Genomic DNA, 18,111 nt, shown 5'->3' with positions numbered 1-18,111 from the left:
TGTAGCGGTATCAACATGTGCAGGGAGATTATCAGTTAAGACACGAGCTTTGCACAGAATATTATTAGTTATGCAAATATAAGAAGAAATCCCTATGTATAAAAATGAGCGAACTGAATACAATAAGCAAAGTATGAATATTTCTTCTGTCAGTATTTTTTTTTTCTGTTATACATTCAGAGCTCCATTGTAATGACTGCCTTATCAAACAGCAAACCATGTGTTTTATTTTCTATGAAAGAATATAATGAAGTTTATAGTTTCACATATTTTTCCCTCTTTGTAATTAATGGGTCCTGCTTTTAATACTTGTTTTTTTTTTTGTGATGAGAAGTGTGAAGCTTAACTCATCAGACATCAGATATGAATTTAAATATTTAGTTTTGTCTTCAGTAGAGCAATGTATTCCTATATTTATATATAATCTATAGGTTGTGACAGCTGTTTTACAGACTATGTAGTATGTTCATATTTAATGACTATTGTCTCCATTTGCTTCATAATTAATGCCTCATTGTTTGACTTTTGTAAGATTCTGTCGATCTGATAAACATGATCTGATAATGTGCTGCATGAGTGGCGGCAATAAACCGTTTTATGCCACACATGACGGTCAGGATAGAATGCCAGCTAAAACCCTTGTCCCAAATGGTAAGCCATCATAGCATAACTGGGTGCACTATTCTGGTTCATTTGTCTTTCTTACAACTTGGTACAATTTTGCTCTACAGGTTGATATTAAATTAAGACTGTTAAGCTCAGAGTATCTAAAACAAAACATCAGGTAGATGAAGCTCTTTATCCATCTAGCTTGTTGTAGCACTTCAGTAGAGTAGGTCTTATTCAGGATTTAGACATATTCAGCTTTAACATACTTGTTTTGCGTCTGTACTTCAGAGTGAGTCACAGGAATGAGCCAAAGCGAGTTTACCTCCAAAGCGAGTGCCCTCATAATTCATTATTTTCGTTATTTCTATTTTAAATCATTAATCCTCAATTTGCTGCAATATATCCTCACTTCCCCCAGCCAGAGAAAGTGTCTTCCATCTTTTTATTTAGTGTGGAGTTATTAGAACTATTTCAGTCAATGCTTAGCGGCACCATCCAGCATCTGCTGGTGATGCACTATTTGATGTGTGCTCAATACCATCAACCACACAGAAGGAGTTCCTCCTAATATTGTCCATGTCCTAAGGTGACACCTGCATCAACCTTGTAGGATGCACTGTAAAAATAAAATAATAAATAAAAACCGAGACCTTCCTGTCTGTTTGTTTTGAATGATTTACAATACACTTGCTGGTTAGTTTGTGTGAAAGGCCATTGAATGAGATCCAATAGAAAAGATGAATTGCAAATTGCATCTCACTAATATCACCATAATAAAATGGTAGATGTGTTCAACTATCATGTAGAGTTAATTGGTGCATGATTACCTAAGTAAGCATCCAATAAGTGTGTTACCTGAAAGTACTTTGCATGTTTCACTCATCAGTAGCATAATCAATTACATAGAGCAACCATCAAAGTGTACTATTATACTTTTAGCATGTTGTTATCTTTATTAGAAGTGCCCCTGGAGCAAAAACATTGTATTCAAACAGTATTTGACAGAAAGAAAGCAGTTCTGAATGAAAACCTAAATATTTGTCCTTTCGATTGTTATAAAAACAACCTTCTAACTTGTCTTGGGGAGTGAGCAAATTAGGGAAGTTGGCAGATAATAAAAGTGTCTCCCATTCTGTTTTGGAGAATGCCTTGGGTATGTTCTTGGTATTTATCCCTAAATTCAAGTCAAGTTATAAAAAACTGATGTGAATCAGAAAGAAAGGAGATTAGGGAGAGGGATGGTTGGCTGAATATACTGTTGACATGTTTTACTCTCAGTACCGTGAGTATAAACATTCTTAAAGATGTGTGTCTGAATCAGGCACCTTATTTCTTCAAAATTAACAATACACAAAGAAAAATCTCTACAACACTTATGTAATTACAACTATTAAATATTGGGAACCTCAAAACGTATTATTTAGCAACACAAAAGAACAAAAAGTATTTATTTGTTGATTTTTTTTGTTTTCATTATTCAGTTCCATGATTAATTAATCAATGTAACATTGAATCAATTAATTAATGAGATTTAACTAAACGTTTCATTGTGTTATTATTTATTTAATTTTGTCAATATCGGTCACCCATACTTAAGTGGTAGAGATTTGTTACGTGTGACTCTCCGTAGTAGCCGCGATCAGTGGGCGGGGCCAAGTGAAGGCAAAGGCAAAGAGGTCAAAGGAGGAAAGGAGAAAAGCACGTGTGATCCATACATCTCTGTCCTTCCTATCACACTTGTTTTGTAAGCCCGTCTAATGCGCATGCAGATTGCCAACTGGCCCAAAAGCACACCAAGCCAAGCCGACTCGTGAATAGCTCTTCTCCAACACTGTCAGATCGCCTGTTTAGTCTTTTTGACCATGGTGAGCAAGACGGACGACATCCCGGCTTCTGCGCCCGGTTGCAGTCCGGCTGATGTTGCTGCGGAGGAAGCCGGGGATGGTGCTCAGGACGCCCACGAGAGCAGCAGGGCACATTTGAAGGAGTCGTGTAGCTGTGGTGAGATGTCATATCTGTTTCATATACGCGTAAACACTATGGTCCTTGCATTTATATTTGTCTCGCTTCACCTCTACCGTCTTTGGGTCATCTTAAATGGCTAGTGGTACACCTGTATTACATGCCAAGGGTATAATGTTTCTTTTTTTTTTATTTAAGCAATATACAAAATTAGACTGTTTTCGTAAGTCTGTTATCGGGATAGTACGTGTCTATGGATGCCGATGCACAACTAACCAACCTAAACAGTTTAGCTGAAATGCTAACATTTGGCCCGCTGTCAAGCGCTTTAGCCATGCTAGTGGAAACATTATTACACAGCTTCTTTAGTAATCGTATAAAGTTGCTTTTCATTTGAAAACCCAAAATGTAAACTCTCCGAAGTTGGAAACGTTTCGCGCAAACTCATAGTGACGTATATGTTACTGAAGGTCACCTTCAATGGCGTCGCACACTTTCAGCACAAACACGGGGGTCACTCTCCAAACCTTATCCCTTAAATGTGTTTCCCTTTCGTTTTGCACTGTGTCTCACACTTGTTTATTTACTCTAGTAATTAATAGTTCAAGACGACTCATAGTTAAGACATCAAAGCACTCATGAGCCTGTCTAAACGCGCTCCTGACATGCGTTGCTCCCCCACCGGTGGGGATGAAGTCGAGTGTCCCTCTCGCCCGGGAAGCGGAAGCCCTTGCTTACATAGTAAAAGTCATGAAGGTGCATTCATTGTGAAAGGGAAGGTTACGCTTCTAATGAGACAAGCTGGTGAGTACTGACGTTAAAACGTGGAGCCGTTCTCGATGAAGCAAGCCGAAGCACGGTGTAAATGTTGCTCGATTGACACCGAGCCGAGGATGGCAGTCAGCCGAGAAAGAAGTTACACAACTTGGCAAGCAAGTCACCGTAGCCTGCGTTGTAGTCATGTGGCATTCGTCTCGTTTGACAAAAAAAAAAAAAAAAAACTCCTTCCAACGTGTCGACCACTGTGATAATGTATCGATTGACATTTTAAAGATCCACATTATTGCTGCAGTTAGGATTGGTATCAATGGTCTTGTAGCAATTTGAAAATAACCCATGACAGCTGTACTGAAATTAAAAACACATTTATTGCAGTTATGCATGTTTGTCAAACCGACATTAATTTGAGGACAATACCGTATTATATCCTTAACAAATTTCCCTAATAAACATACCATTCCGCAATGGACTAATGCAACAATCATTCCTCATCTACGGCTGGATGATTAATCAAAATCATTGTGATTATGATTTTGTCTTCTCTCGATTTTACAACTTTATTATTGAAGAAAAATGATTATCGAGCAGAATGGCAGGGCTTTATTAGATCTGGTACCAGCTGTGTACAGGGCCGTGCGCTGACGATTGGGAACACTGGTTTAGAACACTTGTGAGGCAGAATCATGTGCTAGGTAAAAGTAGATCATCACTCACCGGATGACTCTAGGCCTGTTTATTTGAACAGTATGAGTGGTAACAGGTCCATACACTTGTTAGTTGTATCCCGTGCCATCTAGTAAAAGAGCATTTAATTGTTGTGCTTGTCACTGGCATAGATAAATGAAGAAAGATGCATTTTTTTTGTTGTAAATAAAAAATAGCATTAAACTAAATGAACTCTTAATGTCGCATTTAATACAAGCATGCATGTGTTTATACAAGCAGAAGACATTTATGGTCCTTGTTTTGCAATCCAAATTGAGGGCATAATTTTATCTCCTCTCTGAAATGTAACGTCTCACATTCAGGTCAATTGATGCCCATCTGTGGCTCATTCTATGAATGAAGAATAGGACCTCAACTGTGTTGCGGGACCAGAATGTTGAACCGGTCAACCGGCATGACCCTCTGCGGCTTTAATGCTGCCGAAACGGGTGAAGGGTGACTGGGTTAATCCCGACAATCACAGACAGCCTCACACTATTCTTCTGCTCACAAGCTCATCCTGTCCAACCAAATCATTACGCTTCCTGTCTGTGTTATTGTAATCGGACTTGTACCTGTCCAGGACCAGGAAACGTGCAAGTAACAGACCCTTCGCACCCAGGTCACAGTCTGTTTGAACTACCGAGGCTGTCTCTCTGATGAACTCACACCACTCACAGAGTCTCAGCGACATCACTGGGCAATCACATCCTGCTCTTACCACTTAACTGTTGTTAGTCACCTGAATGTTGTTAGTCACTTAAATGTTGTACAGAGGCTGAGATCAACCAGAGTCAAATTCCTTGTTTGGCATGTATAAACCTGGCCAATAAAGCAGATTCTGGTTCTGATAAGGCCTTATATTTTGTTTTTCATGGTTGTCCTCCTTTTGGATGACGTCATGGGAGCTGCCAGGGTCCTCATGTCTCAGGCCTCGGACTTGATCCATTTCTCATTTTTGTAAGTGCCTCATAGTAGAGCTGTGCACATTTATAGTCGTGTTTTTGCTACTTGGCTGCTTCTCTGTCAGATTAATGTTCAATTTATCCCTTTGCCTTGACCTCCTATTTTTGCCTGGAACAGGACACAGACTATTTTTGTGCTCCCAGGCGTGATACATTCCCTGCTTTGAACTGGAATTCAGTTATTCTTTGACAAACAAGTTATGTTGTATTTTGAAATGACATTTCCATCGTTAGTAGCCTCCAATTTAATAGATGCCGCATCTGAATTAACTCATGTGCCGCAGTGCATATTTATATATATATATATCCGTCACCTGGAATCAAACAGATTTTTGCCATCAACAAATTTATTCTTCACGTATGTTTTTCAATGGGTAGGTGTGGAAGAGGGTCTCGTTGAAGTCGGACAAGTTCAGGCATCTCGCACTCAAAGAGAATATGCATAATATGTATACAATACAACACAACTTTATTTATATAGCACATTTGTTACAGCTGCAGCTATGTTTAAGCTCTTTTACCTCAGGTATATTAAATACATTGTGGCGCCTACTCCTAGTTTTGGACAGTTCAAACTGGCGTGAAGCTGTTGTTTGGTATTCACAGCCTGGCTGCTGGCTGCTCTGTCCTGTGACTGCAACTCCCCCCTTTCTTCATATGTTGCCAGTGTCGGTCAGGGTCTAGTTTATGAAGCCCCACCCCCTATCTTAGCAACCCTGACGCCGTGTTGCCCTTGACGGTGAGCAAGGACGTGCACTTGACAGCAGCTGAATCCCTAATGCATAAATCCCTCGGTTTACTACTCAGTCCTGCTGCTCGATTTCCACAGCCTTTACTTTTATTGTCACTTTTACTTGAGGAGATAATAATGATTTGTGCAGTGGCAGCAAATTTGGACTCGTAGCGAAAAACGTTTACTGGTCCATCTTCAAATGGACATTTACTTTTCAAACTTGGCTGTTGCAAACGTCTGTGACGTCATGCACACTGTGATCATGACGCCGCTGATCCACGAAGTAAGCATGAAAAGAAACATTTCATCTATAATTGCTTCAAACAAGAAAAGCATAGTTATTATTGTATTATTGCCATTGTTTTATGTGATGTGTTCTCATGTATTAATGTGAGATGTTTTTTAAAGCGCTTTTTTGCAGCAACAGCTGTTGTGAAAGCGCTATGTAAATACAAATGTATTGTACAGACAGTATAATGCTTAAAAGTGGCATTTATTGAATGAAAATGTCTTGGCCAAAAGAGTTCCATTCATTCAAACTAAACAGCTTTTGTGCTATTGTTGCTGACGCAACTGCTTGGCAGGACATCAGCCAGTCATGTGGTTCAATAGTCTGGAGGTTGCAGCGTGACAGAATTTAGTTTGCGCTCCTCACAAACTAAATGAGTGAGTTTTGTCTCTGCTTTTCTGTGCAGAAACAGTCATGGTGAATGGTGGAGGCGCACATGAGCACACGGATGGATTGGAGTCAAAGAGGGACAGTCACAGTGAAGTGAACGGAGGCGACGACTCCAGCGAGCAGGAGGTGATCGTCATCCAGGACACGGGTTTCACCGTTAAGATCCAGGCACCCGGCGCCGAGCCCTTTGATCTCCAGGTACACAGGAAATAAAAGCAGCTTTGCGTCATCAGGGTTTTTTTTTTTTTCTTCTTATCTTCCCATCTCCACCTCTTTGTACTCAGGTGTCTCCACAGGAGATGGTTCAGGAGATCCATCAGGTGTTGATTGACAGAGAGGATGCCTGCCACCGTACCTGTTTCTCGCTGCAGCTGGACGGAAACGTGTTGGCCAACTTCGCTGAGCTCAAGTCCATTGAAGGTCTACAGGAAGGCTCGCTGCTCAAAGTGGTAGAAGGTCAGCGTGATAAGCATCTGCAGCGGCTGTCTCGTGAATAAAAAGTCCTTTGATGCATTGGAGCTGACAGAGCAGTCCAAATGTTAATGAAAGGCCGGCCACAAAGTTCTATTGAGGACAATTCGTCAAGCCCAGGCAAACCATTCAGATCCACTTTTTTTTTTGTCATCCGTGCTTCTGTAGAGCCGTACACTGTGCGTGAAGCACGGATCCACGTGCGTCACATCCGAGACCTGTTGAAGAGTCTGGACCCGTCAGATGCCTACAACGGAGTGGACTGCAACTCTCTTTCCTTCCTAAGTATTTTCACAGATGGAGACCTTGGAGGTACCTTGAGATTGCTGCAGCATCCTGTAATAGACGCTGCGCCCTTGTTTGATGTGCAATGTGGACATGGTTTGTATTTTTTTTGACTGCAGATAGTGGCAAGCGAAAGAAGAAGGGCAGCGAGCTGGAGCAGATTGACTGCACTCCCCCAGAACACATTCTCCCTGGCAGTAAAGAGCGCCCTCTTATACCTATCCAGCCACAAAACAAGGAATGGAAGGTAAAACCCAATTTCTACGATGAGGTTTTAGTTTTCAAACATACTGTGACCCGCTTGTGCACACCTCTAGTGTAATACAATACCATTTGTTGCAGTAGAACAAAATGTGGACCCACTTGTCTTCCCGAACAGCCTATGCAGTGCCTGAAGGTCCTGACCATGAGTGGCTGGAATCCTCCCCCCGGCAACAGGAAGATGCATGGCGACCTCATGTACCTTTACATCGTGACAGTGGAAGAGCGCCATGTCAGTGTCACTGCCTCAACACGCGGCTTCTACCTCAACCAGTTAGTCAACTTCTCTCGTTTTGAGTAACCTAATCCTTAGTGGCTCATATGGAGCCATTTGTTGCAGTTAACAGTCAAGGACTTTCTTCAGGTAGAACATTCTTCACTAATTTTTCCTCATTCTAAATGGAAAGACCATATTCAGCAGCCACAACATTAGATTCACCATGATGATTAAATGACCCGTAAGATTTTGTCAATTTGGTGAGATTAAGTAATCATTATTTTGCTTCCAGTGTACAGCTGGACTGAATGATAAAGAGAGGTATAGCAAAAATTCAAATGTCATTGTGACACAGAATAATAACCACTGTGAGAAACTTTGCTACTATATGTGCATTCACCTGTCAAGGAACACTATTTTTTTTTTTAAAGTCATAATATTTAGTACATATCTTGTATCACCTCATAAGATTGCACATAGGTTCCTTTGCGTTTATACAACAGAGGAGTGTGTTGGAAGTAGTGATTGCAACATTCTCTATTTTGCTGTGTCATTCTCCTAATCTTGGGATACCAAAGAGCTCAGTCACATAAATTAGCTCGATTTACATTTGTAGGCCAGAAACGTGTGCTATGTAGAACCTTGGTCTTTCCTCAAAATTACTTTACATTAGTTTACTTGCTCATGTTTGTGTCTGTGTTGTTCAGGTCGACGACCTACACTTTCAACCCCAAACCAGCCAACCCTAGTTTCTTAAGCCATTCTCTGGTTGAACTACTGAGCCAAATCAGCCCTGCCTTTAAGAAGAACTTCACTGCCCTGCAAAGGAAAAGGTGACATTTCCGACATATCATCTGGTGGTGGGGCACATGGGAAAATCCCCATTATTGATGTAATTGTCTTTTACAATGCAGGGTCCAGAGGCATCCGTTTGAGCGAATACCCACACCTTTCCAGGTGTACAGCTGGACGTCACCACAGGTCGACCATGCAATGGACTGTGTTCGAGCCGAGGACGCCTACACTTCCCGTTTAGGTTACGAAGAGCACATACCAGGACAGGTACGGCTACTAGTTTGTCACAACATTAGACCTGCTGCTTACTGCGAGACTGAATGTGGCGGAACTGTTGTGTAGTTGTGTTTTCAAGGGTGGCTGACTGTTGTCAGTAAGCTGTGATTTGATTTGGAATTTGAATCTGCTGGTGATTAGCGTCACAACATCAACTATAACAGCAAATAAAAAAAGGGTCATGTTGTGTCCCGTAATCTTTTCCGGTTACTAAGCCAGATCCAGCTGATTGCTGCCAAGCTGTACCAATACTTTACAAATAGCTGGAAGACAAAGTGTGGGGCATGTGTGTTGTTGAAATGCACACAAGTGCAGTCAATGAATGGGACTATCATTGCCAGCTGTCTCTCAAATGTCCATTCATTCTCGCCTGTTTCTTCTGTTACAAAGGCTAGGACAATCACTTTTTTCCCTTGACAATTCTATTATGTTGTTTGTGGTTAAATACAATGTACATGCCATGCCGCCTTAAGATGCTGTTTCATGATATCATGATTAGAACGATTCTTTTTTTTTTTTTTTTTTTTTTCCCCCCAGAGTTAGTGGTCTGTAATTTGTTGATGATTGTACGGTTGTATCGCTCTGTGTGCAACTGGGCGTAAGATATGCTTACTCTTGAGATCCTCCAGGAGTCTCATATAATGATTTCTGCCTTTATAAAACATTATCGTCCCATTTTGGTTGAAATTTACAGATGTATTCATTTAACTACTCATTTTTGCTCATCTTCAGACTAGAGATTGGAATGAGGAGCTGCAGACGACAAGAGAGCTTCCGAGGAAGAATCTGCCTGAGCGCCTGTTAAGGGAGCGGGCTATTTTCAAGGTACTATAGCAGTACTGCATGTATTGTATCATCCAAATTGTTTTATTTAGCAAGGATACATATTAGGCTAATTGTTTCGATTTCACCACTCTAAATAGTCATGTTCCCCCACCATCACATCCACACACACATAGACATACAAACATTTGCCCAGGAAACCGGTTCTTGGATCTCATTAGGCTGTATATACAGTTGAATTTTTCTTGAGTAAACAGGATATTTAGAAAAAATATGTATAAATGAGGACATCGTCACACCTTAATCGTAAATAAATTACCGCTGCAGAATGTTCATGTTTAGTCAAAAATGTATCTCCATTTTCTTCTCTTTGCAGGTCCACAGCGACTTTGCAGCAGCAGCCACACGCGGCGCCATGGCAGTCATCGACGGAAACGTAATGGCCATCAATCCCGGTGACGAAACGCACATGCAGATGTTCATCTGGAACAACATTTTCTTCAGCCCGGGCTTTGACGTGCGGGACCATTATCGTGAGCTGGGCGGGGACGCCGCCGCCCATGCCGCGCCCACCAATGACTTGAATGGCGTGAGAGCTTATGGGGCAGTGGATGTGGAGGGACTCTACACACTGGGCACAGTGGTGGTGGACTACAGAGGCTACCGTGTCACCGCCCAGTCAATCATTCCTGGCATCCTGGAACGCGAGCAGGAGCAGAGCGTCATCTATGGCTCCATCGACTTTGGAAAGACAGTTGTGACCCACAGCAAATACCTTGAGCTTTTGGCAAAGACCAGCCGGCCCCTCAAAGTCAGTAGCACAAACGTTTGCTCAAAAGTGGCCGCTGCTTAATTAGACGCTGTATATCAATTTATTGCTCAGTGTCCGCATCTGCATTTATATAGTCAATATTCTAAAAACGAATGCAATACCTCATTTTAACAATCACCTTTTCTTGCTCGTCATCTCAGGTCCAGAAGTACAATGTGCTCAACGAGAAGAACGAGGCTGTGGAGCTTTGCTCATCGGTCGAATGTAAGGGCATCATCGGAAATGATGGCCGTCACTATATTCTGGACCTTCTTCGCACCTTCCCGCCTGACCTCAACTTCCTTCCTGTGGAGGGAGAGGAGTTAGCTCCAGAGTGTCAGCGTCAGGGTTTCCCCCGCCAGCACCGCCACCGCCTCGCCTGCCTTCGCCAAGAACTCATTGAGGCCTTCGTTGAGCACAGGTTAGTGTTTTTTTTTTTTTTAACTTAAAAAACACAGGTTAGTGTTTGTCTGCGCTTCTGTTATTCAGTAACTCACCATACCTGCAATAACAGTGGATTATGTCCCTTCTTAGATACCTTCTCTTTATGAAGATGGCTGCACTTCAACTCATGCAACAGAAAGCTAACAAGGATGCCAACAGGAACGAAAAAACCCCAGCCATCACTCAAACGTCCCAAACCGAGACCAATACTGATGGAACGCAAAGCGCCGCTTCAGATTCGAGCACGCTGGGTTCTACAGATGGCTCGGTCCAAACGGACAGCGGCCTCATTGGGACTGATGGGGAGGAAACACCTTCAAAGGCCACAAATGGTCCTTTGGAGCCTACAGCAGCACAGAATGGGGAGTGCAAGAGCCCACTGGAGGGTAAGGAGCTTGAGGAAAATATTCCAGGATTAGCTCAGGCCAAAGAGCTAGCGGAGACCTTAGTTGCCGAAGATGGATCTGGTATTGGTACGTTTAAAAATCTCAAAGGCTGGGACAGCTACTCTGGTGGATAGTCGCAATCAGACAAGTCGTGTCGGAAAGAACGTCCCTTCACATTTCCAAGCAGCTTTAATCCACCCGAGTAGCTGTACCTGCTCAGTCCTCAGCCTGCATGGCAAAAGAGTGTTGGCCCTCAATCCCTGTCACTTTTCCAGCCTGCTGAGTGAAATAACTAAAACCAATCATACTCGTATTGTGTAGTACCACTCAAAATGTCCAAATGTCTTTGGATGTCTGATTTGTTCACTCCGTCGTGTATAATGTGCATGTTGACACTTTTCCTTTCTTAAGTGGGGTTGAGTTTGCATTGATCCACACCACAGTGTTGTTTGCATGGTCTGTTTACAGATTGATTGACAAAATAATATCAAATTGACTATCCACCTCACTGACCAATATTTTCACTCGTCGTTTCCAAACAGACCCCAAAAGTCGTGAGGTCGTCCTCAATGCCTGCAAGGCAGTTGGCTCTATCAGCAATACGTCTTTTGACATCCGCTTCAACCCTGATATCTTCTCTCCAGGTAAGATCGGACAGTATGTTTAATTTTGTTTGTTGAAATATGTTAATCCACAATGATTTATTTTGGCTTTATAGTGCAATTTATGGCTTTATTAATTTGTTTGCTCAGATGCAACTCACTAAGTTGCAGCTCGCTGATTTGTTCCATCATGCTGTCAGGAGGCTACTCCATTTATTTTACCTCCTTGGCTGTTAATAGTTAATGTGTGTTGTTGAACCAGGAGTACGTTTCCCAGACGACAGCGCAGAAGACATCCAGAAGCAAAAGCAGTTACTCAAAGATTGTGCTGCCTTCCTCGTTTCCTGCCAGATTCCATCACTGGTCAGTGATACTATGAACATTTGTCACTTACTTTGTTTAGATTTCTTTTTAGAGGTCAAGTCATTTCCTATCTTCTGACTAGGTTAAAGACTGTTTGGACCAAAGTGCTCTGCCTATGGATGGAGCCACTCTGACAGAGGCCTTGCACCAGCGAGGCATCAATTTACGCTACTTGGGCACCGTACTGGAGTTTGTGGACAAGACTCCTGCCAGATCCCAGCTGGAACACATCTATGTAGGTCTAATATTTTGGCACTTGGAAATAGTTTGCATTGACATACAAATAATCACATGGTGTAAGAGATGAAGCACATTTAATGTGGGACTGGGATTAAAAATGTTGCAGGGGAGCAAATACAGCAAAATTGCTCTGCAGACAATAATACAGCCTATGGCATGTCAAGTCGAGAGAGACAAGTAGAAATAAGTAGCTCCTTTTTGTTAAGTGGAATCTAGAAATTGTATATTTTTTTTTCGATAAAACCAATTTGGAAAGTTGAAAAAAGTCTGTCATTTTTTTTTTTATATATTCGTAGACATTACAGATGCTTACACAATCATGAATTGACAAAACCTCCATTTTTAGGGTAGGGTCATCTGCTGAGTGTAACTAACAAAAGCCAGTTTAATCTAAATTAATCAGTCGAGTAACAAAGTTACTTTTTCAAAGTATGCCCAGTCACACATACTCGTGTGAAAATATTTTTCTTTCATATCTTCTGTAACTGGATTTGATGGTTACCATTGTACCATTTTTTCCTTTTTCATCTTTAGAGAATAGGAATCATTGAACTGATCACCAGATGTGCAAAACATATTTTCAAGACATACCTCCAGGTTTGTGGCATTCTATAGAAATAGTAGTTTTAGCAGTTTTGCAGTTTGTGTTTTGACTAAAAAAAACCTTTAAAATTATATATTTGTTTTTGTTTTCCTCGTGAAGGGTGTGGAGCTGTCAGCTCTCTCTGCCGCTGTCAGCCATTTCCTGAACTGCTTCTTGAGTTCCTTCCCGGATGCCATTGGACACCTGCCGGCCGATGAGCTCGTGTCGCGCCGCAAAAGCCGCAAGCGGCGCAACAAGGTTCCTGGAAGTGGCGACAACACAGCATGGGCCAGCCTAACGCCCAGCGAGTTGTGGAAGAACATCTCTTCGGAGGCGCGGAGCTACTATCACTTCACCATTCAATGGTAACAACTAATTTGGGTGTGTCCTACCTGAGCGGAGGCATGATGATGAAATCATCTCCTCGCTTCCGCAGTGAAAACGTGGACCAGGTGGTGGAGAAATACAGCATTCAGAAAATCACTTTGCTCAGAGAAATATCAATCAAAACAGGCATCCAGGTAGGTTTTCGTTTCTCCCTCCAAAAAAAGTCTATAACATTTTAACATTTTGGTCTGCTCTCCAGATTCTGATCAAGGAGTATAACTTTGACAGTCGCCACAAGCCCACCTTTACAGAGGAGGACATCCTTAATATTTTCCCTGTGGTAAAACACGTCAACCCCAAAGCCTCAGATGCCTTCCACTTTTTCCAGAGTGGCCAGGCCAAGGTCCAGCAAGGTAAGACTCACTTTACTACTTGCGCCTGGTTCACGCCTACATTCATCGATACATTTTGTGTATTTCCTCAGGTTTTGGTCATAGTTTTATCTGGACTATGTTGTAATTGTTTTCTAACAAGTCAAAAGTTGTATCTCAATATACATGTGAAGTTGTGACTTGGTAGTGAATGTCATTTATTACCCTGGAAAGAAAAACATTTGTTAATTTAAACATTGGCCTATTAGACAATGAAATATATATATTTTTTGGTCAGCTTGTGTTTAAAATGATTTTAGCATGCCTGATTGTAGTCTGGTACATTGTAGTTGCCTAGAGCTATGTCATTATACTATGATTAAAAACTCTTCTTTTTTGGGGGGCTTTCCAGGATATTTGAAGGAGGGGTGTGAGCTGATCAATGAGGCCCTCAACCTTTTCAATAACGTATATGGCGCTATGCACGTGGAGATTTGTGCTTGCCTGCGCCTCTTGGCTCGCCTTAATTACATCATGGGGGACCACGCTGAGGTATTATACACTGGCAATTAAATGAATCAATTCAGGGGACATACCCTTCCCAAGACCAATTTGAGTGTCTCGCCGCTAAATTTTGGCGATTCCATATGTAAGCGTATGACTTTTATTACATCTTTAAAAATGAGAAAGTATAGAAAGAAGGCTCAATTTGTGAGCTGCTTTAAACGGAATCATTGATATATTTTTTTAGACTGTGTTGTGATGCATTGGTCTTCTAAGCGGTGGAGCAACTAAATTAGCAAACGTTTTCACATTTATGTCCTATTGATTTTACTTTCTAAATGACGTTCTCCTACTTGTCTGCAGGCACTCAGCAACCAACAAAAGGCTGTTCTCATGAGCGAAAGAGTTCTCGGCATCGAGCACCCCAACACAATTCAAGAATATGTAAGTTGTCCGGTCTGTTGTTGACAGTTTTTCTGCTGGTGCCATACTTCTTATATTGCTCTACTTTTTTTTGCTCCCCAGATGCATTTGTCTTTGTATTGCTTTGCTAATGGACAGCTGTCCACGGCATTGAAGCTGCTTTACAGAGCTCGATACCTCATGTTGCTGGTGTGCGGTGAAGACCACCCAGAAATGGCACTGTTAGATGTAAGTTCTACCTGAAGCAACAATGTTGATTGGTTTTGTCCAAGATGGATATTTAGGATTGGTACCTCACACATTGAGTACATCAAAAGTTAGAGAGTGCAGACCTACGCAAAGGATAAATAAATCCTGACATGCATGGCTGTGTATTGCCATCAACTAGAAGAATTTGCTCAGTCCTATCTGGCCCCACTCTAAGTGGAATGACATCAAATTACTAAATTTGCACCAATTTTCAGGAGCTCCCCCATTAAATGGGCTCTTGCCATTACTCCAATAATTTCAATGATTAGCCATGTATCAGTAGTTTGTGTGTAACAAATAAGATCTCTAAATCTAAAAATGATCACAATAAAAATAAAACTGTCATTTGTAGTTTCAACCACTTTTGCTAGGATATGCAGGCCAAGAAGCTGATGTCAAATGTTCTTTACTGACCTCGTCGAGTATGTGCAACTATAACAATGTAATTTAACACAAACGACAGAGTTTGGCAGTCAAATCTCATTATATAGATTTGTAAATGTATTGTTGAAGTAATTTAAATTTCTCAGGTGACTGAATCAGCTCAGTGGGGTATAACTGATAAAAAAAATTAGTTCTGCCTCCAATGTCCAACTTTGAGCAGGTTATATAACTGTTATTGTTGTTTTCAGAGTAACATTGGCTTGGTACTGCATAGCGTGATGGAGTACGATTTATCTCTGAGATTCTTGGAGAACGCTCTGGCCATCAACTCAAAGTACCATGGATCACGGTCACTCAAAGTAGCGCTCAGGTGGGGACTAATAATATCACTTATTTACATTCATATGCTTTCATATACGCTGATGAGACCGTCTTTGTTTTTCTGTTCAGCCATCATCTTACAGCTAGGGTTTACGAAAGCAAAGCAGACTTCCGCTCGGCGCTACAGCATGAAAAGGAGGGCTACACGATTTACAAGAACCAGGTATCAGAGATTTCTGCTCTTACAGTTCCTTATTTGGATGGCTCCGTATTAAATACGTGTTCTGCGCAGATGGGCGAGGCTCACGAGAAAACCAAGGAAAGCTCCGAGTACCTGAAGTGCCTCACCCAACAGGCTGTGGCTCTGCAAAGAACAATGAACGAGATCTATAAAAATGGCTCCAGTGCCAGCATCATGCCCCTTAAGGTGACTTTGAAGAACTGTCAGTTTTTGTCTAATGATAAGAAACTCTAAGCAATTTGTTTTTTTTTTCCCCTTCTCATCTTGTTGATTAGTTCACTGCTCCAAGCATGCCCAACATCCTAGAACAACTCAACATCATCAATGGCATCATTTTTATCCCTCTAAGGTATGTACACAACCAAGAAAAATATTATATACTGAAGTGAAAAATACTCATCTGACAGCCTTTTAAGTAATTTCTGAATTCCTTTTGGAAATTAGAAGATTAATACGTTGTTTCTTTCAGCCAAAAAGATATAGAGAACCTGAAAGCTGAGGTGCAGCGACGGCAGCAGCTGCAGGAGTCAGAGAAGAATGAGCTGCTGGAGAAGAGCGAGCAGCCCTCGCTGGAATTCGTGGACAAAATTCCTGTCGATTAATGTCCCAGTGTGCTCAACATAGTTATTTTTTGCGTTACAAAGGGTGAAGACTGTGCCGTAACAGTCTTGTCATTATGCCCGCCGACCCAGGAACTGAGCAAACTATATCAGCGTTGAAATAAAGAAAAAAACACCGTAAGGGGGATATGCAGTATGTGTCAAGCGTAAAGAGGATATGCAGTATGTGTCAAGGGTCCACACACTGTATGATGTGTAGAAAAGAGGAAAACTGAGCAAGCAGGCAATTCCTACAACCATCCAATCCACGTAACATGCAGTGTTAGAAAATCCTGCCATGAGATGTCAAATCTGTTTGCATTGGAGCAAAAGATCTCACTTGTGGACTCAAGACCAAGGGTGATGTTCTGTACCAGAGCCTTATCTGTTGTGTTACAAGCTCGGATAGTTTCGTACCTGCAGTTCTGTTAGATAAATGACCACATGTTGCTCCCTAAAAGAGCCTTGAAGAGACCAGGGCAAGTGATCCTAGGCAACCCTCTCCTGTGCACTAAAATCAGATTTGAAAACAGTGGGCCTTGTATTTGGAAGAATGTACTGCACTTCATTACTCACGCCCTCAATGGTACTTTAATTGAATCTCATCATTTGTGCTACCTGCTGAGTCTTGCAAGCAAACAGTGAAAATTGGGCTGCTTTGCTGGATATATACATATATGTTTTTCCTTTTCAGTGAAACATACACAGGAAACTTAAAATGACATTTTAGACCTGTTAATTTAAGCCATGACTGTTTTATAGCAAATGTATAGAATGGAGAAATATGTATAAATCTATATCAGATGTAACCACATTTTTGCATCCTGAAAACGATCCATAAACCGTCCTATTGAAAGCAATTTCCTCCATGTACTAACAACTGTGTTCAATCTATTTTTACACATCGAGAAGGCTGTGCAATTATGTTTGTATGTGTGACTTTTTTTTTTGTGTGTGAGTCTTTGTGTAATCCAACAGGACCGCTGGCGAGAGGTGTGATATGAACATTGGCTTTTATTTTTCTATATGCATAGTTGACATAAAATTAACATTCTTATTTTGGGACATGTGCTCAACATTGCTTGTAGTTACTGGTCCTAGTTTTACGTGTGTACTCTTCTTCCAAAATTAGATTGTCATGTTTTCACATGTATGCAGCCCATACAAATATGACTGCATATTTTCAGCACCAACGAAAATGGACAAAAAAGGGCTATCTTGATTGAGATGTACCAAACAAAAACAAAAAGACTGACAGTTTGCGCTTGTATACATGTGATGTAACTTGATTAAAGCAATATAGAGATGGCGCTGGAAATATTTAAAAATTAAAGATTGAGGGACAAAAATAGGCTACATTTAAAGATACAAGATGAACTGCTCACAGTCAAAGGGAGTCATTGCAATCATGAGTCAAAAGCGAGGGGGATAAATATTTTCTTTATAAAAGTGATTTATGCATCTTAATTGTGGTTTTGTCTTATTCACTTGTATTCTCTATCTGATTTGTTCAGTTTTGACCAATGCCCGCGGATTACTACCAATACATGTCCATAAGGGGGCACGCTAGCACGTTGCACAAGAAGGAACTTCAACTTGATTACGTTTTTAATCAGTAGTTCGCTTCTGATAACGTGTGAAAAATGTTTTAACAATATATCCAACTTTCGTTTATTATAGCCAGACTGCTTTTCTTAATTACCAATATTTCACTTAGTGTATACAGTATATTCTGTTGAAAC

At 41.2% G+C, this 18,111-nt stretch overlaps 1 protein-coding gene across 3 annotated transcripts; it reads left to right on the top strand.

Moving 5' to 3' along the window:
- Nucleotides 1–2,237: 2,237 nt before the first annotated feature.
- cluha (CLUH binding protein of NUMT mRNA a) lies at nucleotides 2,238–17,225 on the top strand. 3 transcript variants are annotated; one of them, XM_085916495.1, is made up of 28 exons: nucleotides 2,238–2,353; nucleotides 2,448–2,610; nucleotides 6,450–6,631; nucleotides 6,718–6,889; nucleotides 7,073–7,216; nucleotides 7,309–7,436; nucleotides 7,569–7,723; nucleotides 8,375–8,500; nucleotides 8,582–8,729; nucleotides 9,471–9,563; nucleotides 9,898–10,332; nucleotides 10,494–10,753; nucleotides 10,867–11,249; nucleotides 11,705–11,806; nucleotides 12,027–12,127; nucleotides 12,210–12,362; nucleotides 12,902–12,964; nucleotides 13,071–13,315; nucleotides 13,387–13,471; nucleotides 13,537–13,690; nucleotides 14,061–14,200; nucleotides 14,516–14,596; nucleotides 14,678–14,803; nucleotides 15,457–15,578; nucleotides 15,659–15,752; nucleotides 15,822–15,956; nucleotides 16,046–16,119; nucleotides 16,240–17,225. In XM_085916495.1, the coding sequence occupies exons 2-28, from the start codon at nucleotides 2,472–2,474 to the stop codon at nucleotides 16,370–16,372; spliced, it is 4,173 nt and encodes a 1,390-aa protein (XP_085772621.1). In that variant the 5' UTR covers nucleotides 2,238–2,353; nucleotides 2,448–2,471; the 3' UTR covers nucleotides 16,373–17,225. The 3 variants fall into 3 exon arrangements, with proteins under 3 accessions (XP_085772621.1, XP_085772622.1, XP_085772620.1); XM_085916496.1 differs by lacking the exons at nucleotides 2,238–2,353; nucleotides 2,448–2,610 and adding an exon at nucleotides 3,195–3,375 and having other exon boundaries at nucleotides 10,867–11,162; XM_085916494.1 differs by lacking the exons at nucleotides 2,238–2,353; nucleotides 2,448–2,610 and adding an exon at nucleotides 3,195–3,375.
- Nucleotides 17,226–18,111: the final 886 nt, after the last annotated feature.

This window comes from Syngnathus leptorhynchus, chromosome 7 (assembly GCF_054491065.1).
Source record: "Syngnathus leptorhynchus isolate UIUO chromosome 7, UIUO_Slep, whole genome shotgun sequence".
Taxonomy (NCBI): domain Eukaryota; kingdom Metazoa; phylum Chordata; class Actinopteri; order Syngnathiformes; family Syngnathidae; genus Syngnathus; species Syngnathus leptorhynchus.
Note: the sequence above shows the minus strand (reverse complement) of the source record. Positions and strands in the feature narration are given on the sequence as shown.

What these genes read in the sequence shown, in the direction of transcription:
- cluha (XM_085916494.1), top strand. Translation starts at nt 3,210, where the DNA reads ATGAGCCTGTCTAAACGCGCTCCTGACATGCGTTGCTCCCCCACCGGT. An exon ending in GGGAGCGGGCTATTTTCAAG is followed by an intron (nt 9,564 to 9,897) that starts GTACTATAGCAG and finishes TTCTCTTTGCAG; the next exon opens with GTCCACAGCGACTTTGCAGC. An exon ending in CGAAGATGGATCTGGTATTG is followed by an intron (nt 11,250 to 11,704) that starts GTACGTTTAAAA and finishes GTTTCCAAACAG; the next exon opens with ACCCCAAAAGTCGTGAGGTC.